Genomic DNA, 23,747 nt, shown 5'->3' with positions numbered 1-23,747 from the left:
GTTAACATACTGCACTGCGGACACACACTGCTCTTTAAACACAGACTGATGGAGCAATGTCACGCTGCCTGGAGGTCCGTTCTGTTCTGGGCATGAGAGAATACTGACATCCGGGCTCCTCCGTACGCTTTTCCACGCTCATCCTCAAGAGCTTTTTTAAAAGGAGAATGAAATCCCCCCTGTAATCCGCCCCCCGCAAAAAAATAAATGCACTTGTTTTTTCTTATCGAGCTGTGTTTACTTGCAAAAGAGTGACTTTGAAAGGAATGTGTGAAGTGTGTGTCACACAGTTAGTCCGTTGATTCGAGGCAGATTTGGTCAGCAGCTGTGTGTGTCAGGATCTCTTTTTTCATAGACATCTGCGGCCGCTCTATAGAAACATGTTTTTAACCCATCATTTTGACTTCTTTATGCACCACAGAACATTAAGCTTGAGTCTTTATCACAGAAGCATAATTAAAGATGCTTTACATTTTAGATAAAAATCAACAAATACATGTAGAAAGGATCTAAAGACAGACAGTCAATGTAGATATAAGACTAAATGTGAACATTGGTGTAATGAATTTCATGTTTGAATGTACATATATGTTTGTGTATGAGAGCACATGCTGGTTTGACCGATAGTATAAAATAGGAACAAAAATGGCCTCACAATGTAAAAAAAATCAGTGCAATTTCTTCAGTAACATCTTAACACGTTTTACAGTATTTATAAATCGTTGTCAAAGTTTAACAAATACGATTTTTCATTGTTTGTTCATGTTAGTTCTAATGTTAACGTTTACAATGTTTGGTTTTAATATGTTTTTATGTATTCATTTCCCATAAAAGGTAAAAAAGTTTGTGCTCTTAAAGGTCCAATGTATGAAATTTAGGGGCATCTAACAGTGAGTTTGTGAATTGCAACCAACGGTTCACTCCACCCCTCCCATTTTTGCCGAAGCAGATAACATATTTACGAAACACGCTCTGTAGAGCAGTTTGTCCCTTTAGGGCTACTGTAGAAACAACATGGCGAATTCCATGGGGACCCGCGCTGTGTGTAGATAGAGATAGCTCATTCTAAGGTAATAAAAACATAACACTTCATTATGTAAGCTCTTTATACACCTCTGAAGACATAGTAATGTATATTATATTGCATTTCTGTTGATAGATCCTCCAAAAAATTACACACAGCACCTTTAACTTTTAAAATAATGTGCCCGAATAGGACTTTTTCAGGGGTGGACTACAGGTGTCTCCTTCCCCGGCACCTGTTTTCATGGGACAGATCTGCCTTAAGTCTGATAAACCTTTATGCATTCCTGCGTATTACCCACTCTGTGCTAGCCCAGCCAGCCATCCCACCCTGATCCCTATGCAAACTTCCTGAACATCCATAAAATGATTTACTCGCACTGAACAGTTGTTTCTATAATGTGTGTTTTTTTTTTGCCAGACACAGAGTGAGCTTACACACAAGACAAAGAGAGAGGAATGGGATAGTACCCTTCGGACCACACAACTCGCCGGCTGTGTGTGTAAGAGCTTCTTCACGCTTAATGCTATGCAAACCTGGAAATTGAGTGAGTGAGTGATGTCATGTAGTGTAGTGGTAACTGAAAGGATGCTGATCGGACCTTGAACGAGACATTAGCTCAAATTTTTAAGCAAGATCCCAGTTTAATGTTTACAGTCCCTGTAAGGACGGGAAATGCTTTTTATACCACTTTGGAAGACGTAAACAACGCTACTCCAACACTTATAAATATGATATTGATAAATATTATAAATGAAAAATATTTGATTTGTTACATTTTTTAAGTAAACATAATGTATGTTCTCAAGATTCAACTAATATTCATAAAATATTTAAAGTACAATATAAAATAAATACTTTGCTTAATAACTTTTTATACATTCACTTTTTGTCTCTTGTCACTTTTTGACTCCTTTTTTATGTTTACATTATCTGTTATGTTTCAAACAATAAATAAGTGAGACTTACTGAAGTTGTCTTTACTCCAAATTTGAGCAGGCACTGTGTAATGGCAGTGCTGTATAAAAGCCAGCCAATATGCACGCAGATGCACCTTCTGTGCCACATTTGCAGTGTAAATATGGCTTAAGTCAGCTGATGTGGTGAAAGATAATGTGTTATTTTTATTTAATCATTTATTCTTTTGCTGTATTTGTATTCTTCATTTGTTCATTTGAAGTTGAAAGTCACCCCTACCCCAAATTATGTAATTATAGCCTGGAAAACTGTTACTTTTAAGAAAACTGCATAGTCTATGTTTATACATTCTATATTTTTATTTAAATGTATGAATCTCTGTCAATAATAGGGAGTTTTGATATTGAGTTTTATAATCATCATCCAATTGTTCATTCAACTGTTTGTTTTTGTATTTAAAATGAGATCATTATTACACTGGTTGATGGCTTTCCACCTCTCATCTCTTCTGTCGACTTTGCGCTTCGGCTGACATCGCCCTATGACCCATTCAGACGCTCAAGTTTATATTCCTATGGGTGAAAGCCGACGCCGCAGACCACCCCTCCTGTACGGTACTCCATCAGGCCCTGGTACATATTAATGTTATTTTCGGGTCATTTAACTTCGCTGTGCAGGAGGGCTAAGGGCTGATGCAAAACCGTAAATCATGAAGCTGTGGAACGGGCTGGTGCCATAACAGATTATCATACGGATTTTAGGTGAGGGAAAAGTAGCCCCTCAACAGGACTTTATGGGCTTATGATACAAAAAGATGCGTTGACCTGCGTTTTCCTGCGTTTTCCACTTTTAACAGTTTTTACTACTAAGCAAAAGCCAAGAGCCTTAAGTAAATGATAAACAACAGGCAAGGACATAAAGAAACTTGTGCCATTAGCAAAAGCTAACCTGCATGACCTTTGACCTACAAAATCAGCCATAATTGTAATGTCATTAATATATCTAATAGCAATAATTAAAATGGCAACACATTTAGACATTAATGCAAACTATTTAATGCAGAGTTTATTGTTACGCCTGCTATGAGTTGATAATATGTTATTTGAAATAGAGAATTTGTCCATTTAAAAAGCATTTAAATGTGCTTAAGTGAATTGTTTTAAATAGCTTTTTCATTTCAACTGTATAATTTTATGGAAATAATTAATCGATTTCATGCACAAACTGAAGTGTGCATCCCATGTAAAACATTTGCTTTTCTTGCTTTAGTATCCCTTTCTGTAACACTGTCGTTAAGTCTGTAGTGCTCTATTCTTATTTGTTTCCCAGAATCTGCTCATCTCAACGGTGGGACAATCGTTCATCCTCTCTCCTGGGGAATGACATCAGGGCCGGTTTGGAGATGCCGTGACAGCCGTGCGCTAATTGAATATGACGAACTGCTCTCCGGCTCACCTCTCGCCACCTCGGGACTGTACAGCCGGCGATGAGAGACCGAGGAGGAGATTTCGAGATTTTCCCGGCTTTTGAAGTGCAAGGCCGCCGGTGAAAGCGAAGCCGCTAATGCGAGAGCGCGCATCGCGGAAGGCCCAGTCTGTCCGTGTGCGTCTGCTGCAGGAGACGCTTAAGTAATACCACATGTGAGAGGCTCTTGACCACCCATCGCATATGATGAAGCCAGGTGTCTCCCTCTTTGTTCTTTTTGCGCGTATACCTTCATTATATAAAAAAGCGCCCTGACAGGGACGGGCCCTGAAAAATCTGCGCAGCAGATGCCATTGTGGACGGAGTGAACACCCACTGCTGTCCCGCGATAGGGCCCCTTCTGTTTGTAATTATAATTCTTGTCAACTCCTCTTCCTAGCACATATTCCGTTTATAATGGTGCGAGAAAACGAACAATTTGTTTATGGAAAAGTTTTGACTGCGGCATCGGATATCCCTCAGATTAGGCTAACAGTAGGTTACATGGGTTATTGAACAGGATGTCGTGGATCACTGCAAACCCGAAGTAGTTTATAGCACGCGCTGAAATCTATAGGACTGCCTGCAATTATTTCATAACGGCAGATGTGTTTTTTGCTGTGTGACGCTATTAGAATGAAAATGTTTCCCCCCATAAAGATAGCAACAACATTAATAAAATATTTTTCTGTAACGAGGTAATCCACACTTATAGCTCAAAATGGGTTGCATAACTTTTAGGACCTAAGTGTCTTGGTGGGATCTTGGCCGCGCGCTATCGCAATTTTTCACTTTCGATTCTAAACGCAGAACTGACAATACGTCCAAAAATTTCAGTCCAGATACTAATCGATAAATTACAACATTAACTTGTAAGCAGTTTATTGAACGTAACATGTATATTTAGGCCTACTGAATAAATAGAAAAAATTACATTATCTGAAATATCTGTAGGATAAATATTTTTTTATCGCAGACGTTAAGAGTTACGAGTCTTCTCAATTGTAAAACAATTACTGTAGAACTTGTAAAGATTTGTGTGAATTTTGAATATTCGCCAATTTTCGAAGCCTTTACGCGTAGGCCAAAGTCCGTGCTTGCCGGGAGACATGCAGTTTAGGCTATTTGTGGTTTATTTGTAATGATAATAATAATATTGTATTTATAATATAATATAAATTGAAACAAATAATAATCATGCATTATTAAAACGCATATTTTTGGTTATTTCACAAATATTGCATGCAGCGTAATAGGAAATAAGGACCAAATAATAGGACCCCGTAATAATAGGGTAGACAAAAGCACCCATTATACATTTCTCCAGCGACAAGATTTTTTGTTATTAGATATTAAGCAATGGTTGAATCAGGAACGGAGATCAAGCTGTGCATCCGTTATCAGATTTTATCTTTTGTATATTACAGTATTATTTATTTTGCTTGCTGCAGCAGTGTATATGGCTGTCTTTGTGCAGCTGACCAGTTGGGGGTGTGTGGAGATATTCGGTGGTATCCAGCGTGTAATGTTCATTTCTCTGCTCCACATTGGTGGCTGCCCTCCCAGTGGTCCTAATGCCTACCCTGGCGCATTGGGTGGTTGACATTCAATGCCACCCTTTGTTGGATAGCCCCACCAGTATTGCTTCTGTATACATTTGTCACACTTTTTCAACACCAAAATCTCAAGTGATGTGGACCTTGAAGGAAGGGAGGGAACAGGTTTAGAATAGGACATGGATTTTGAAGGCCTGCTCTGAGAACGAGAGAAGACCATGACGTTTAACCTCACAAAGAAACTTCTTGGACAACACTGCAGAGCGTTTCCCCATTCTGCTCCAAATTGTCCGGTAGTGATAAAATCCACAAAATCACTTGTATACTGTATTTAGATTTTATTTGTATGTGTTTGTATTCAAAAATGAATTGTACTTATTTCTGATTTGCTTTATTTTATAAATGCGTGACTCCTCTCGGAAATGCATGGTCCCTGAACTAAAGTAAAGTCGTAGGAATTAAATCAGTTAAGCAGTATGACAGTGCAGGGTTGTGATAAGCGTCCATGCCTCTGCACGCGTGCACGGAAGCACATGTTGTCTATGCGTATGCAATACGCATCGGTGGCTGGCAGTGTTGTGACGCGAATAGCCCTCGAACCGCTGGCCCCCACCCACAGCATGTTCTAATAGGATTACCAATCACTTAGTTCCTATATTTGCATCCTTTAGTCCCATTCAGGGTCACTGGCCTCTTCCGCTGTGCTTTGATCAATGGTGCACATATGCCTCTGGTCAGCGAGGGCACAAACGAAGACAACCAAGCGAGGCTGTGAAATTTGCTGCAAACTTTTTCTGTCCCCACCCTCGCTGTCACGGCCTTCGCCTTTTAACTTTCTCTGAAGTGCACCACTTGGGAAATGAAATCAGGTTCTCTCTTCCTCTTTTTTCATTAAAAGGGGAGTGTAGTTCACACACCTTTATAAGTAGGCCTACCTTGTAAGTTTGTGGTATTTCGTTCACAGCCCTGCTTAAACGTAGGCAATTTACATATATTCTTTTATTGCTTTCATTTGCATATATATTAAATATGTTGTATGGTAGCTGTAGGGCACAGTGTACTGAGCACGCGCCGGTCACAGCTGTGTTTTGCTTTACTGATGCACCTGCTGAACGGATTGTGGGCCGTTTTGGGTTTGATATGTGTTTGTTTTTTTGCAGGGAGATGGCATAATGTCAAGCAGCGACGTTGTTCCGATAGATTTTATGTGTATTGATAAATGTATCCTATTGTAACATATTTTTATCATATAATAACATATTTATATGAACCCTATCAAGATCAATACAAAAATAAACAATTAATCCTTATGGACGCAATTATTCCAACCAACCTGAAATAAAACATTCACTTTTCTTTTGTGTCGTAAAATGTTATTTGCCCTGAAAATTATATGCATTCATGCATTTTACTACATATTTACTCCACCATATTTATAGCGCCATATTGATGGAAATGCTCCGTAAATAAAATATAAAACAGCACATTAAATATCACGTTTTGTTGTTGCTTTTCGTATTAAAGTTTCTTGTTTGCATATCCGATTTGTCCTTTATTATACAACTGGGACGCCCGCATCAACACCTCAAGATGAATGTTTTAAAAAGCCCTATAACGCCATTATTGCAGGCTTTTATTAAATTTACAGGTTGCCACGCGACAAGAAAACACGAGGGATTGGCTCGTCCATACGAAAGCAAATTAATTTCATATAATAAATGTTGGACTAATTGTAATGAAATAATCCCTTTGTCCTCATCTGTTTAAATAAGTAATGTCAAGCGGTTTATGCCAATTAATATTTAATGTACAGGTGTATGGTGCTCTGTATGTGAGTGTGCTTATTAAATCCACTGAATACGCAGCAGTTCGAATAATTAAACATAAAAGCTGCCTACGGGTGACAAAACCACATTCCACAGGGAATGACGGTATATTTATTAATTGAAATAATTTTACGTCATAGTGATCCGTGTTTTTCTTTATAGTAAGAATACACAGTAGCCTATATTTACATTTGTCATTTTAACATTTATGTAATTAGATTTTGTTGAAATGAATGTAATCTTCCCATATTTTCTTTGCAAAATATACGCTATAATGAAAAAAGCACACTATCACTATGCACTAAACAGGTTCTCATCCATTTCATCCAGGCTTTTGACAACATTAAGCTCACACACAAACCTCACATCATTAACAGCGTGTAGAAATTGTTAATATTTAAGAACTCGATTTTTAAACTATCAGTCGTGCCTGAAACTATTTTCAAGCAAGTTTAAGTATAACCGGTGAGGATGAAAAAAGGTTTGAGGATTAAATCCTATAGCAATGAAATCCGAGTGTTGAGCTGCAAATACTTTTTCTTTTATTTTCGATTGTCTAATGAGAGATAATTTTCTTTTTTATTTGTTAACTGACACTTTCTGATTGATTTATAATTCATTTTTATATCTATATGGTAAACACAAAAAGGATTACCTAAAATAATAACAACCCCCAACAAAATGTTGTAATTTAAATAGACGCAGGCCTATAGTCTCGTTTAAACAAAATCCGCATGAGCGCATTTTCTATTAATGCTATATTAATGCCTCTAAGACCGTTGTCCACACATTTCTAAATATAAATGCATAAAATATAAATAACACAATAATGTGTTATTAAATAAGCCCCTATAATGTGATCTTAACAATCTAGTATTTTTCTTGTAATAGTTACGCATTTAAAACACTGGTATTAAATTGCAAAGTTTTAATGGCGATAGGGATATTCCTACAAATACGTTAATAAGAATGTTCACAATTTAGATTATGACAACAACTATTATTGAAAATCCCTTTATTGCTTGCGTTGGCCTTAATGTTTTAAAACATGTGTTGTGTTAAAACAATAATTAAATATGCGGAGCGACGGAGTGTTCAAGAATACCCCTGGTTTTGTTTTGATTGCTTAACTTGACCTTTTAACCCCGCTGGGAAAGTTTCCTAAATCTGCACTTTGATCCCTAGACACGGCCTCCACACACACACACTGCAAAAAGACACTTCTATCAGTAGGCTTAGCAAAGGCTGTGATCGTCTCTTTGCACCACTGCTGTCATCGCTGGGCGTCAGTAATACGTGTGGCGGCAATATGAGAAAACTATTTTCATGGCTTGTTGTTAACATTCACTCAAGTCTATTAAAATTATTTGTAATTAAACACGAGATGTGTTAATTCAAATTTTGAAGGTATACATGTTTTGACGCCTGTAAAATTCTAAACCCTGTCCGTCAAGTAGCTACTGACTCCGTGATTCGTGCAAACGCCACATTTTATCTCGTCTTATATTAAATTAATTATAATATTCACAACAATAAGATTAATATATGTACGAGCCTCTACCATAATTATTTGCCTTAATTCAATAGCTGGCGTCATAGAAAACGAATGCTTGTGCAGTCAAGGTATTATTTTGGGAATTTGTTATACTCTCAGACATGATTGAATAATAAGTAGAAAAAACTAATTTCAAAACACGTAATACTGCAAAGAATTTCTTTTTTTTAATAGCCATTTTTATTAATAATATTAATAGTTTTCAAAAATGCCCGTATACCGGAGGACCGTATCTTTATATTATTTCTAAACAAAAGAGTACATTCTAGATCTGATAATTAATGTGAAGATAAAAGAATCTGATTCTAAGAATTCTTTCATCATAATACCAGGTGTCGTAAAATAATAACATTTTATTTGTATATATAGGCCACGCAAAGCATATTTCGCATTTAAAGTGTAATCACAATCCAAATGTCTCATTTAAAAATAGAGTAACTGTAGCGTAGAAATTGTTTTGTAATACATTTATTTTAAAAAATCTCTTAGGGGGTTGAGAGAACGACAAGCCATCGTAGCGTTTAAATAGCTACAGATTAAGTAATTATATGCTGAGAGTTTGTAGACTAGGAAAAAAACAATGGCATATTCTACCTTTTTATTTCAGACAACATAATCTGAACATATTAAAATCTTTGGCTTGAAGCGTTGGTTCAGTCACGCATTTGAAGAACTGTGAGATACGGGGTTTAAGAGACAGGGCTATCACAAAAACTAACAAGCCTGACACTAGGCCTACTGGAACGGTGAGCAACCACATTGGGGAAGGAGAGAAACGTTAGAAATATTCAGCAGGTAAGGAGCAATATAGACATCCCCTTGCCTGTAATTAAATATACACATCTTACAGTATTGGCTATATATAAATTTTCATAGTGTTTGTATTTAGATGCATGTCCATATACGTTTAATAAACAGAAATGTGTTTAAATAGCGCATCTTCAATTCGCAGAATTCGAAGAATCTCCTTTTCATTTGATTCATACAAAATATGAAAGAACAAAAAAAATCACTTCTCAGATCAGCGTCCGTGGCCCATTTTAAAATAGAAACCGGGCCGTTTTTCACTCGCTTTCATTATTTTCATCTTGAACTGTGGTCGTGGAATGGTTGTAGAGTCCTTGAGCCATGAGCTGAAGAGCGAGGCCGTTCTTATAACCAGTAGCCTTTTTGATTTTGGCCCTCTTGTTTTGGAACCAGATTTTGATTTGCGATTCGTTGAGGTTAAGTTCCTGGGCCAGCGACTGTCTCCGCTGCTCCGTTATGTACCGATTGGCCTGAAACTCGGCTTTCAGTCTCTGTAGCTGCTCGGCCGTGAAAGCGGTTCTCGGTCGCTTGTCTTCCTTTTCGCTTTTCTTCTTTTTCAATTTTCGTGTCCTTGGGCCTAGTGTAGAAACAACAATAAAACGAAGACATAAATATCATGAAGCAATACGAACACCTGATATGCACACCTGATCCGACAGAGAACGCCTTTTACGCAATAACCTTGACAGATTGAGTAAAACGATTAATGCGATGTTAACGCATCAGGGCCTGTCCCTGCACTTTGTCCGCGGTTCTTTAAATCAGAATTAATACTGCAATGCATCATGCAGCGCTCTCTAACATTGATGAATAAGCAATAGTAAACGTGTTTGAAATGAGAATAATTTCCCATTGATCACACACACGTGTATTTTAAATACATATATGCTAAAAATGACCATGGTTCTTGTAAAAGTCTATAGTAACCATCTTTTTTAATTAATTGCATTACCTTTTACTACATATATTATGGTTAGTTAAACCATGGTAAATCGGGGTGGGTTGCGTGACATTTACACAAGGCTGGAAAACAAAATATTAAAATGGTAAAAAAATATTTCGTTTTTGGGGGGGGTAAATGCTTCAAAATTATACTGTAGTATTTACTATTGTAAACTTTGTTTTTTAACCTTACTAGTAAATACTATAGTATACCTAATAACTTTGCTAGTTCATATTAAAGAATACTTTTGTATGCTGCAGTAATTTTACTACACTATAGTATAGTAAATATATAATTAATATATTGTAGTATGCTACAATTCGTACAGTTTACAATAGTAGATATAATAAATAATTAAGTAAATAATGATTTTTTTTGTCATAGAAAGACATTGTGGTGCTTTGATAAAAAGAACCCTCTTTAAGATATTTAAGTTGCTTAAAATGTTTACATCATTTATTCCTTAGCAAATCGTGGGCTCTTATGCTCCTGCTTAACAGAAAACTAGGCCTCAGTCCTCGATTATCTCTTGAGGTCACACCCACCGAATATAGCGGGTGAGCCGAATGGGGCTTTGTCTGGGTCTGCTTATTCTCAAAAAAAGCTCTTATTCATTTTTAAGCAAGCATACAGCGTCCAGACTCATCTCTGACAGGATTGCTGTGCGTTACATATTCATGGTAGTGTCCAAGACACTAGTGACAACATGCCTACACACCAGCATTTCACCGCTTCACCAACATGAGTATCTAGTTTAAAATCACCTCGTTACTGTCAGTCACACAGGAAGAAATCGATAGATCAGTCAGCATCTGCTGTTACATAGCCTCCTTACTATAAAACATGCATGCATTTGATTATATTAAGAAATATATGCTGATGCAATACAGAAGTGATAAAGTTAGATTTGATACAACATTTAATTGTTAATGCTTTTAAATTACATAAACTTGGTTTTATCTAAAAGACAAATGTTAAGATAACGTGTTATGATTTATTAAAGCATGCAGAGTAATGGCTAAATATAAGCGAGAAAACAAAACAAATAAATCCTAGTTTTACGCATCTAAACATACGTATTTTTATGTCATACAAAAATGTTATATGTACAAATTATCCAACCATTATCACATTACCTTTTGTACATTGACTTTCGCTTTGCTCCATTGCTAACAGTTCATAATGCAGCTCGTGTGACAACCGTGCACTTGCAGTTGCACGTGCATGGTATAAATACTAAATACTAGTACATTTATGTTAAGCAAATATATCACACGCACGTCAAAAAAAATCTGCATTAACAATCATGGACTGAAGAGAACAAGAGAACGTCTTCCCTTCAGGAAACTGAACTCGGTTGATCGAAATTCTGCTTGCTGTCTGTGAAAGTCCAGTGTCTGATAGCTCAATCAGTAAGTCAATCAGTGAAGTCAATCAAAGCATCTTTTCCAACACCCCAGCTGACTTTATGTCAGGTGTGCACTGTACAAAGTGTGTCTGTTAGCCTAAAATACACTTCAAACGACCAATCTGAATTAACAGGTTTTATTGAAGTCAAATAAATTATTTAATACGTCTGACTTTTCCTGACTGGCCTTAAAGTATAGTGGGTTGAATGGGATCAGGTAAAAACAGCACGTGTTAATAGTGACTTTAGGATATTTACATAGGGGGAATTGGCAACATCATCTAATCTAAGAAATAATCTAATTTTGCCCTTTTAAAAATATGACCATGAAAAGACCTGCAACTATGCTATGCTCATTAGTGACTGCAAACAGCATAACGAATAACGTCATGATGACGCCACAGCCAGACTTCGCGTTTTGTCTTTTTCCTTAATCAAGTGCTGAATAAAAATACAAATACGAAATTACATAAACACGAATAAACTGATAAAGTAAGAGTATAAAAATAATATACATAATGATGAGGCTACAACAACAAGCCACAACGCCAAAAAGTGAATGATACATTAGATCCTTTTAACTATAATACCAGTACTGTGCTAGTTTTAATAATAATAATAATAATTATTATTATTATTATCACTATTTGGTTTATTATTGTTTTAGTGTCATTATTTGCACAATTAGCCTGAAGTCAAAGCTCGTACGGAATTACGCAAAGGTTCAAATGTTTGCGCGCCCAACAATGGCTCTACATTATTTTTTTCCATCAGAAATGAATTATGTTAAGAAGTTTGCTTTCCGTTAAGTCTACGGCCGAGACAATTATCCGCTCATGTTTCGAAATGAAAAAAGACGAGGTGCATTACCAAAAAATGTGCCAAATTATAGAGTGGCATACCACGATGCGCCTTCGAAAAGTTTTAAATGTGCAGTAGCCTATAGCCTACCAATGTGTCAAACTGAACATACTGGCCATACAATTAAATTAAGAAACTAGCGCCTTACCAGATGAAGGTCTGTCCGAGTACCTGGTGCAGTACACCCAGGCAGGCCAGAGTAAAGGCTGGGATTCTTTATTTGGCGGAGTCCCACTGTTAGCGTTCACCACCATTACCGTCGTATTCTCCGCGTACCTTTGCGTGCTAGTTCCATTTCCTTCGACAAGCTTTGACGGAGCCTGCTTTGAGGATGGCGAAGACGACGAGGACGAAGAAGTGCTGTCACTGCTACAGTTTGAATCCTGGCAAAGGTTGCTATTAAGCGACGGCCTTATCACCATAGGGTTAACGTTCTCCCGACCCGAGGTTTGCGCCCGGTCTCTATTCCCAAGATCTTTCTTGCAACCAAAGTCTGGCCTTAGGATATTGTCGATGAAAAAGTTCGTGGTTCTGTGGACCTGCTGCGCTGCCTGGTGAGGTAAAATCGGAGGAGATGGTATATTGGGTGATAGAGACACGCTCTCGGACTCGGTCGAATCACGACTGTTTTGATCCTCCATGACTGAGACAACCGGATCGCGTTTTGCGCACCGAAAATCCACTTGTTGCAACGCGCGGTATACGGATAATGACGACAAACAAGAACACAGTCTATAAGGTTATTTTAAAAGGTATACGAAATACCTTATGAAAACCGACTGTCATACCATCGGAATGTTTTCCGCGATCGAGGCGTTTCAAGTGTCAAAAGCCCGTTGTTCACGTCAGACGATACATCGCGCGATGCTCCGCGATCCCAGACTCGCCGCCCCGTGTGACAGCTCGCGCTTCCCAAACTCTTTCTAAAATCACTGTGCCCCTCGCATACTTTTTTCCTCGACCGGAAGCACGTGAGTAAGACACACGTGCAATGAACCAATGGACTGCCAACATCCTCAATGTCACAGGCAGAGGATGTCCAATAGAATTTTACGATCTTATGCAAATGAAGAATACCACATATTTCCAACACCAAATAAGCTGGCGAACATTAAATACAGTCTAATGAGGGCTGGATGTTTCTGGATCTGCGTGGTATTTTGACAAAGAACACCTGACATTGCAGCCAAAGGACATTTTTGCCTAAGATAAACGTTATAATGTCGAGAATACTTCTTTTCTAAGATTATAGTGTATATAGTGGGAAACAAGCAGAGTAAAAGACAGCAAAATAGAGGCGAGGATTCAATTGAAATTAAATGATCAATTCTCTTGGCATAATTGAAACTACCATGTCGTCTAGAAACATAATGTTTTCAATACAGTGGAATTTCAAATAGTCATGCCTGTTATTGGAATTGCTGTGTGTTTTATAACTAAACGAGAATAGAATAGAAGAATTGGATAGAATAGAATATTTAGCAAACACAATAGATTATGTATAACAGTAAAGGTTACCTAACAAAAAGAAATGAAATGGAATATTTAACAAAACTATATAACAGGTGATAAAAACAGTAAGTATGTAACAGCGTTAGTGGATGCTTGTTTTCAGCATTTTCCTCCAACCTTGACATTGCCGTAACAATACAAAAATCAAAAAGCAGACTTTTGTTCTTTTGTTGTTCTTAAATAATACAGTGATCTAATAACCAACGAGAGCCACATTACCACAAAATTGGTTTACTCTATTTTCTGTCTCTCGATTTTCTTGTCTCTGCACGGCCTTCAGATGCTGCGCAGGAGAGACGAATGTTGTTTAACTAATTGTTTGAACGTCATCGTCGTAGCAAAAACACCCAAAATGACTCAAGCAAAGGTTACAATTCCTTTTCACCAATTATGACTGGAAAAAAACAGACCCAGAAATTAGGACGAGCGCACACAAAACGTTTGTAATAATAATAATTAGCCCAAAAACGTGCTTTAGTGCACGCAGCATTTACTCATATAAAACAAGTCGGCTTGAAATCTTTATTCGAAGAGCTCGAGTGGGTACTTAATAAATTTCTAATTAGGACACTATCAATATGCTATTTGAGCCAAGTAGCCATTGTGAGGCACGCTCCTTTTCAGGCGGTAAATTAGCACTCCAGCTCTTATCTCGGGCGCATGCGACGTCTTGAGAGGGCCTGCAAAGGATAATTTATAGGTTTTAATTAGCGCCCATTCCGCCTGATCAGCTTGGCGTTCATCACTAGCGAGTGAATAAAAGGCGGTCAAAAGCACTGTCACTAGCCGCTGGCAGGTCGCTTTATCAAGGTAAGCAGGGCCGTATTACACGAGGTGCAGAGGCGACGTAATTTCCCCAGTGCTGATAAAGCCCGTTGAATAATGCCGGAGTCATCCGAGACACCATTTACCGAAATGACTTTATTGACGACTTAACGTCGGTAATTCATTTTACCCTTCACGTATCGGACCTGGATTGGGTACAGTAATGGAATGATGAATGTGCCAACGGGCCGCACCTCGTATTATTGAATGTAATACGCACGCCCTTCTCCAAATGTCCCGAAAATCATGTAAAAATCGAAGTTGTAACTATTTTAATTTCATCACGGACAGCTTGAAATATCGTTCAGTCGCGGATAGCTCTGTTGCGACGGTAGCGCATGGGATATTTAATTACCTTACATAAAATAGGCGAGAACCTGACAGAGTGGAGTACACGGCACAATGGGATATTAGTGGATAAACACCATCACATTCAATATATAAAAATGGGGAAAGGGCACGACACCTGTGATTAGCAATACGCGTTTGAAAGCGCATTTCCCCCTCAGGCATTTGGACAGGTAATGGCTTAGCCTGTGTATGATTGTCTCACTAATCTTCATTGAATTTCAACCCATTTCCATCTCAGGTGTGTTTTATGGATTGCTTTAAACAGTAGTTGGGCTTTTGCAGCCAATTAGCTATAAGCGTAAATTTTCTTCATTAATATGAAAATACACTGCTGTAAAGCTTGTCACACAAAATGAATTAGTGTGAAACACTGCCAGTCGCGTTCACTATTTCAATTAACACGTACAGTCAAAGACTGTTTTTGTCATTTTTACATTGTATAATTGAAAGTGCACAGCATAATACAAACTAAATCCATATGAGCAGACTAACAAAACGTGTAACCAATTTAAGGAGAAATATTCGCTAACGGACATTTCCACGCAGTGTTTAACCAGATTTCACTGTTGCAACGAACAAGTTGTAACCAGCTGACTCAGGTAATTTATCCTGGAGTTAATAAGTCAACTTTAACACCTGTCAAGTCAACAAAGATGGCTAACCACAACTATTAGATTTTACATAATGACACCATTCTTATTCTATTCATACATTTTTGTAAAACTAAAAGGTGTGAGAGACAAAAACCTGAAGCTGGCTTATATGTGAGGTTTGTTATAGCTTAAAACTCCAAAACGAAATGAGTCGAAATATTAATAGCCTTTTTCTTGTAAGCCGTATGATGAGATCAAATATTTCTTTAAGATGACATTTTTCTTTAAAAGCTTTTCAAGAAGTTGTTTTTATACGTTCTTATAAATAAATATTCATCTTAATGATTTAATATGAGCACTGTATTGCCTTGCAAAATGTTCAGAAACATGTTTTAAATAAGCAGCCATATAAATACGTGATGTTACGATTTGCATGGTCTTCTGTTGGATAAGTTTAGTACGTGTTAACGGCTATCAAGAAATGTTGCTTTTGTGTTTCCTTACCATAAAAAATTAAAGGCAAAGTTCAGCACCTGCTGTTTAGAAACTGGTTCAACAAAACTAATATCAAATGATATTTAACACGATCTCTAATAAGTCATCTCGGTGTGTAACGAATTTTATTGTTAAGCTATATTAAATTGGTTCTACAACAACTATATCTGACACTGCAAAAAAAAGTAAATAGCTTTACAAACATACAATCTGATTTATGTAAAGTAAAAATATATAAATTATTATTATTTTAAGAAATATTACTTAAATCAAGTTATGAAAGAAAATTAATAACTTGATTTAACCAGATGTTTACTTATTATTATATTTTTGTATTTTTCACTGTGGACCTCTCTTTATAAAGCTAGGCTACACGTGTAAATAATCGCTACTAAATATATAGCTACATTTTAATCTTTAGTGTAACCTATGTGGATAAAACAGAGGTAAAACCCTGCTGTATAGTCAAAAGTTGTCGTAAGTACTCCCCCACCCCATTTAGCAGTTTTATTTTCTTCAAATACACGAACGCCTCCTCGTGGATATTCTGCGCACGACAGGAAAAGCTCAAGTAGCCAGATAATAAATTACATTGGCCAGGTAAAATAGATCATTTAAGGGATTACTTGCTGAGGACTAATTAAAAGATAAAGTAAATGAAAGTAAATAAATAAAAAAGGGATGGTTAAAAAAAACGAATAACGAAAAAGTACATTACTAAAAATATTTTAACAATTTGTAGCGTTGCAGCATGAAAACTCAGCTGCAGGTGCAACCGATATGATGACTTACTATAACTCCAAGTGCTCAGTTTAAAAGCAAAAACATAGCAGTACGATAAACTGAACAAACACAAGTTCCGACCGCTTTCAGACCTTTAATATGTTCTGTAGGTTTTTAATGATCATCTGGCGCCACCTTGTGGTCAAGGGAGTGATCTGACGGTTACATTTTTTGTAACCCGAAAAAAGGATTACAGCGGTGTCCTTCATCCAATATAAAACTTTTTGTATCTGCTTAATGACGACATCACGTAATGCTTTTATGTTCTCTGCCCACCTGTGACTTTAAATGTATTTCCAAATGTTGAATTATTAGAGAACCACGGAGATATTCCTCAAAATATCTTATTTTATGCTCAACTGAGAGTCATATACATGTTTTAAACGAATGATGAGGGTGAATAAATGGCGACAGAATATTTATTTTTGTGATCGAGTGATCGATTCCATTAATGCTTGGGTAATGTTGTGCACTTGCTTTATTTGACCAACAGGTGTCACTGTAGTTGTATGTTTTTGATAGAAACCCACAGTAAGGAATGAGAACAGAGACATTAAAGACCCGTTAATTTTAAAATATTTAAATTGTAACTTTTATTTTCGACACTGTAAATTTTAGATTTTTCCCCCCACGGCACGGCCTCTAGGTTTGGTTATTTTTCAAGATACATACAGACTTTATAAAGTGCCTGTCATATTAGCCTGTAATATGAAATACGATCATTTTAAAAAGCATAATAACACAAGCATTTAAAAAAAGCATCATTTTATACACCAGAAATCACAAACATTTAAATTACATTATTTCACCCCATATACGTCATTTTATTAACACTAAATATGCTTAAAATGTTACTTTAATTGTAAGTTAAATGAAAACGCAGCGAGGCCTACATATTTCAAGTAGTTGCGCTCCAAACCAGTTGGGGGCAGTAATCAAAGGTACAGAATTACGTCACACCACGAGACGAAAAACTAGCAAGTTGCATTCTGGGATGTAAAATCAGTTTTCCTCCATCTTGCTTTTTAACTACACTAGATTAATTGTACGTTTAAACGTTCTTGTTGGTCTCAAATAACCATCTTATAAATAAGAACGTAATCTTCAGCACCACATTGCCATGCAGTCTGGTTTGATTCCGTAAGCGCGCGATTCCAGGTTTGTTTGGAAGACCAATTGATTGCGCGAAGCCTCGGTAGTCACTCATCCATCCTATGCGATTAAAGTCTTCATTGAGAGCAGCTCCCGATCACTACCGATACCGAACCGGCGTTTAAAATGGGTCGTTCGCGGAGTCGCAGCTCGTCGCGATCCAAGCACTCCAAAAGCAGCAAACACAACAAAAAGCGCAGCCGCTCTCGATCCCGGGACAAAGACAAGAAGAAACGCTCGAAGTCCCGAGACTCCAAACGCAACCGGAGGAGAGAGTCGCGCTCTCGGTCCAAATCGACCACGGCCACGTCTCGTCGGGAGCGGGAACGAGCCGCGTCTCCGCCCGAGAGGATCGACATGTTCGGCAGGGCGTTGAGTAAGAGGAGCGCTGTGGATGAGAAGCAGAAGAAAGAGGAGGAAGAAAAGAAAGCCGAAATGGAGAGGCAGAGGAGAATGTAAGTGAGCATAGATTGTTAGATGAATTTTGCTGTCACAGATGTGATATATGTCACTGAGCCAAAACATTATAGTGTTTCTTAGTTCATCTTCCCAAGGGACATTAGTGGTCATTCTGCAGGTGTCCGTGTGTTTAAAGCAGCCATTTTTAGTCTTTTACGTGTCAAAATGTCTCAGAATCGTTCAACCACTAATAGGGTGAAATGTTGTGCTTAAGTTGCTCTGCTGTGGTACTTTTGATTAACACAACATTAATGCCACAGTCAGGTAACCATTAAGTGAAATGTAAGTAACCGGTACTTAATGAAACAACCCTATGATCTCCTTGCTCAGCCGACAGCAGGAGATAGAAGAGAGGCTGATAGAAGAGGAGACGGCGCGTCGTGTGGAGGAGCTGGTGGCCAAACGTGTGGAGGAGGAACTGGAGAAACGCAAGGACGAGATCGAGAGGGAAGTGTTGCGACGGGTGGAGGAAGCCAAACGCATCATGGAGAAGCAGTTGCTGGAAGAGCTGGAGAGACAGAGACATGCAGAGTTTGCCGCTCAGAAGGCCCGTGAGGTACGTGAACTAACGCCAGTTATGTTGGAATCGTCCCTAACTCTGTGAGGAATACTTCAGGCAAAAATGAACATACTGCAGTAAGTAAAACGTTCAACATAACTGTGACCAACGTTTGACTGCAAACCTCTCTTTGGTTGGTATGACGTTCAGCGAAAAGAGCACACGCACAACACCTTCACTCCCATGAGCCTTTGTTGCTAATGTAAGTCTATGTAGTTGCCTACACTTCACTACCCCTCTCGGTTGCTTGTGAATAGAAGTGATGAAAGTTGTTCACGCTTCTGTGCCTCGGCTGACCGCTAAGATGACGAATCATTTGTGAGTAGAGAAATATCAGATGCACAGGTCAGTGTCTCTATTCCTGACGGGTGTATGTTTTGCATTTAAAAAGACGAAAGATTTCCGTTTTGACGCTGACTCCTTTAGGAACTCCATATATTCGTCAGTGAAGGACAAGTTTACTGTAGGTTTATCCATTCCTGGTGAGCGGCTGTATATTTATTATTTCTTCATTTGTATGTTTCTCATGTTGTACTGTATAACTGTACTGCACTCATCGTGATTTTTCTTATTACAACCCCATTGAATCTTTGTATCTTCGCAGGAGGAAGAGAAGTCAAAACGAGAAGAACTGGAGAAGATTCTGGTGGAGAACAACCGCAAGATAGCAGACGCTCAAGCAAAACTGGTATGTTTATTAATTATAACTTTAAAGGTCCAGTGATTGAAATGTAGCTGCATCTAGTGGTGAGTTTGCGAATTGCAACCAATGGCTCACTCCACCCCCCTTTCGAAGCACCACGGTGGCTGACACACTTTGCTGAAGGAGAGAACGTATTTAGGAAACGCTCTGTAGAGCAGTTTGTCCTTTTAAGGCTACTGTAAAAAAACATGGCGAATTACGTGCATGGGGACCCGCAGTGTATGTAGATAGAAATAGCTCATTCTAAGATAATAAGAACATAACGCTTCATTATGTAAGGTCTTTAAACACCTCTGAAGACATAGTTATGTATATTATATTGCATTTCTGTCAATAGATCCTCTAAAAAATTACACACAGCACCTTTAATTATAATGTTAGTTACATTTAAAAATAAACACGTATGTCTTTTCTGTGATCTTCTGTGCAGAACTAGTGGTGGAAATTTAAGTTCCTGGGCTTTAGCACTGTTATGAAACTATTCCTAGGTTGAGCTGGCTAGCAAGGAAGGCTGAAACTAGGGAAGAAATGTAATGACTCGAGGTCAACAAGAATGTTTTCCAGGTCAAAGACTAAAAGATGTGTGTAATCATTAACATAATCCAAAAATCACAGTATGATACATTGAAGGCGAGAAGTCAATGTAATATGACAACTTTTACGTACCTTTGCACATACCATGCATAGGTTTCTGTAGTACGGTTGGTAGAACATTGTACTAGCATTGGCAAGGTCATAGGTTCACACAAACCGATTAAAGGCGCAGTTGGTAAAATCCGCCACTAGAGGGCGCACGTTTATGGATGATGTAAAGTAATAAAGGTTTAAACGTTTTGCGTTTGATGACATGGTTTTATTTCATTATAATGAATTAGATGTATTCATAAAATTAGTAAAACATATAAAGGAATCAGTAAAGGTAAAGGAATCGAAACAAATGCTCTCTTGTCTAGTAGAACACAAGCAAGATCAGTGTGTCTGATATACAGTAAAGAATAATCGTGCTCCATAACGACTGCGCAAAACAAGATAGTCGCTTGATAGACGCTACAAACTAATACCAAAGAGTATAGATGCCAAGAGGCGAAACTCAATAGAACGTTCCATTGCAACACCAGCGCCCTGCGGTTTCCACCATTTTGGGGTGAAAGCGACTCTGCTTATTGCTGTCGCGATGGCAATATCAGCTCCTTTGTTAAAAAAAAAACATTAAAGCTGAAATTCAACCTCAATGATGATAATACATGATGACAAAATCCTTGGCTCGCTTGAAACCATGTCAGTTATAAAGCATTTTCACCACAAAATGGCGGCCGTGCTGTTTCCCAAAAAGCACCAGAGTTTCGCCTCTTGGTATCTATACTCTTTGCTAATACGTTCACATTTGTCCACGAGACTGCGTTGTCATGGTTTCTACGACAGTAAAATCGGAAACCGAGGGGTAACGCCGCAGGGACTGTGTTTCTAGGGAGATGCAAGGTCTGGAAAGGCATAACGGCTTGCACGAATCACGTGAGGCACCTCAGCCAATCATATAACAGCCTCTAGTCTCCTTTCCTGCATTCCGCTGAAGGTTGCAGGCTTTCCATCTAGTGTTTTTGGTAACGTGGATATGACGTCATTGACACGGCCCGTGCCACTGGTTAAAATGACGATTTTCTCACGATTTACAAATACTTGGAAACATTGGAGATATTGTTAGTACTCAACTGAACAAAATATACAACACTGGCCTAGTGGTTTTTGGATATTTACTGCAAAAAAGTTACAAACCGCACCTTTAACTGATTGAGGACAGTTGCGTTGGATAAGAAAGAACATATGTTAAATTCATAGATATAAATGTAAAGTGCATAAATATAAATGTAGTGTGCCATTTATGCTAATAAAGAAAAGAGAAGGTCTCAATATATTAACCATATGACTTTGACCCTTAATCTCTTCTGTACACAAACAGAACAACGATATTTGTAGTAGCACCATTTTATCTTAAAGAAAATGGATTAGGTGACCACAAAAAAAACTGTTTTTCTGCTAGTTGTAGTCGTGAATGAGATGGAAACTGTATTAATAGTTTGAACATGTTTGAAGTTATTGCAAATGTGTATGTATGAGGTTAATTAATTACTAATTCACATTTTAGTATTTCATATTAATTATTGACCAACATAAACAATTTATTAATTAAGAGTCACGTTCAAGAATATAATCTATGTGAGAAAATTCTCGTTTACAATTGAATCTGTCGTCTTGTCCTTGTGAGAAGAGGCTATTACGCGTGAATGTTTCTCTTTCCCTCAGTATTCTTAGTATTTTTCTTCATATTTTTTCAAGCACCTTAAACATTTTAGTTTCTAACCGTACATTATTTTGGTCTTGCGGTCATCTCTTGTGTAAAGCAGGTTTGACTTTGTAATCTTTTATATGTGTAGTGTTGGCTGCAACTTTGTTTCTTGATAGCTGAATGTTTCAGAGACGGTGAGACTGATGAATATTTCAAAGCATTAAATATTAGTGATCCTCCTAACAGACTCTCCTCATCTTTGTCCTTTAGGCAGAAGATCAGCTACGAATTGTGGAAGAGCAGAGGAAGATCCACGAGGAGCGTATGAAGCTGGAGCAGGAACGACAGAGACAGCAGAAAGAGGAACAGAAGATGATTTTAGGGAAAGGAAAGTCCAGACCCAAACTGTCTTTTTCTCTCAAGGCCTCGGAGTGATGGAAACAATGTGCTTTCTCCAGACTTTCTCCAGACCGCCTCTTCACGCAAGGGATTTGTACCGCGGAAGTTCCTCTTCGTAGGTCTCATGTGGTGTGTTTCGAATTCACAGAACAACGGGAACAATAGAGTTTGTCATGTGCCCTTCAATTTCTTTCCCATTTTACCTGTCTGGTTTCTGTTACTGACTCTTGACTAGGTAACCTCCGATCGTCCACCACATGTGCTTTTGGTTCATTGCACGATTGGGACAAAATAAGGACCGGCCTGACCTGCTGTCTCGTCCAAATGTGCATTATGGTTTCTTGTCTCACCATTTTAAGACCAGAGTTGATTTTCCTGACCGATTCGATCAAAGTATTTTTATTTTTTTAATAGTTTGTTCATAGTATAATGTACTTAGAATGGGAAATGGTCAGGGTGGTGCCCTGATCTTGAAGTCTGTGTTCCTGTATTGCAAAGTCCTCTTGGAACTAAATGGTAACTATAACACAAACAGTGACCTCTTTTTATCGTTTAACATTTAATAGTTGTACATTCACTATGTATAAGATTGAGGATGTAATAAAAGGTACCCGGGTGTTGCATGACAGCACGATGCTTTTAGAAAAGAATGAGTTGAAGAATGTACAGGATTTGTTTAAGGTTAAATGTTTGACCCCGGTTATCACAAATATGCCAGAGATCTCCAATAAATCCATCAATGTGTCCTGTATCTGATATCTGTCTGTTTTAACAAACAATTGTGTTTTTATTCACTTAAGTTTAGCATACCTGTAATATAAAAAATGGGTAATGTGTATGCAAATATTTAGATGTTCTGTTTGACATGAACCCGGTGTCCCAATTCATATTTGTATATGACAGAAATTGTAGTATCCTAATTTAGTACCCTAAATGCAACAAAAACAACCCTGGTTGTTTTTAAATGTGCTTTAGAAATAAATAATGAATGAATGAGTATGAAATTAGTGAACAAGCTCACACAAGGAGTTGTATTTTGATGATTGTGTGTCCCATTAGTTGAATACTCTTGCTACACACTTGAATGTATATACTTTCCCCTAAGAAAGTACAGACTTTTAAGGGCACAATATAGGTAGGTGAATTGGTGAATTGGGACACAGCGTAAATCTATTCTTAGGGAAATTAACCATGGTTTTATAACAGTAAAAGTGTAGTAAGTTACCAACTTTTTGTTATAGTTTAATTGTTTTGCATAAGCCTAATTATT

At 37.7% G+C, this 23,747-nt stretch overlaps 2 protein-coding genes across 2 annotated transcripts; one reads left to right on the top strand and one right to left on the bottom strand.

The window, feature by feature from the left end:
- Nucleotides 1-1,399: 1,399 nt before the first annotated feature.
- en1b (engrailed homeobox 1b) lies at nucleotides 1,400-13,303 on the bottom strand. Its single transcript, XM_057332445.1, has 2 exons — nucleotides 12,511-13,303; nucleotides 1,400-9,727 (listed from the first exon to the last, which is right to left on the bottom strand). The coding sequence occupies exons 1-2, from the start codon at nucleotides 13,001-13,003 to the stop codon at nucleotides 9,408-9,410; spliced, it is 813 nt and encodes a 270-aa protein (XP_057188428.1). The 5' UTR covers nucleotides 13,004-13,303; the 3' UTR covers nucleotides 1,400-9,407.
- Nucleotides 13,304-17,887: 4,584 nt separating this feature from the next.
- arglu1b (arginine and glutamate rich 1b) lies at nucleotides 17,888-23,233 on the top strand. Its single transcript, XM_057332746.1, has 4 exons — nucleotides 17,888-18,528; nucleotides 18,863-19,088; nucleotides 19,696-19,779; nucleotides 22,349-23,233. The coding sequence occupies exons 1-4, from the start codon at nucleotides 18,200-18,202 to the stop codon at nucleotides 22,511-22,513; spliced, it is 804 nt and encodes a 267-aa protein (XP_057188729.1). The 5' UTR covers nucleotides 17,888-18,199; the 3' UTR covers nucleotides 22,514-23,233.
- The last annotated feature ends 514 nt before the right edge of the window (nucleotides 23,234-23,747 follow it).

This window comes from Triplophysa rosa, linkage group LG4 (genome assembly GCF_024868665.1).
Source record: "Triplophysa rosa linkage group LG4, Trosa_1v2, whole genome shotgun sequence".
Classification (NCBI taxonomy): domain Eukaryota; kingdom Metazoa; phylum Chordata; class Actinopteri; order Cypriniformes; family Nemacheilidae; genus Triplophysa; species Triplophysa rosa.
Note: the sequence above shows the minus strand (reverse complement) of the source record. Positions and strands in the feature narration are given on the sequence as shown.

Excerpts from the sequence above, each read along its gene's own strand:
- arglu1b (XM_057332746.1), top strand. The coding sequence starts at position 18,200 with ATGGGTCGTTCGCGGAGTCGCAGCTCGTCGCGATCCAAGCACTCCAAA. Across the intron at positions 18,529-18,862 it reads ATGGAGAGGCAGAGGAGAAT|CCGACAGCAGGAGATAGAAG; the intron begins GTAAGTGAGCAT and ends CTCCTTGCTCAG. Across the intron at positions 19,089-19,695 it reads CCGCTCAGAAGGCCCGTGAG|GAGGAAGAGAAGTCAAAACG; the intron begins GTACGTGAACTA and ends GTATCTTCGCAG.
- en1b (XM_057332445.1), bottom strand. The coding sequence starts at position 13,003 with ATGGAGGATCAAAACAGTCGTGATTCGACCGAGTCCGAGAGCGTGTCT. Across the intron at positions 9,728-12,510 it reads CTCGGACAGACCTTCATCTG|GCCCAAGGACACGAAAATTG; the intron begins GTAAGGCGCTAG and ends TTTCTACACTAG.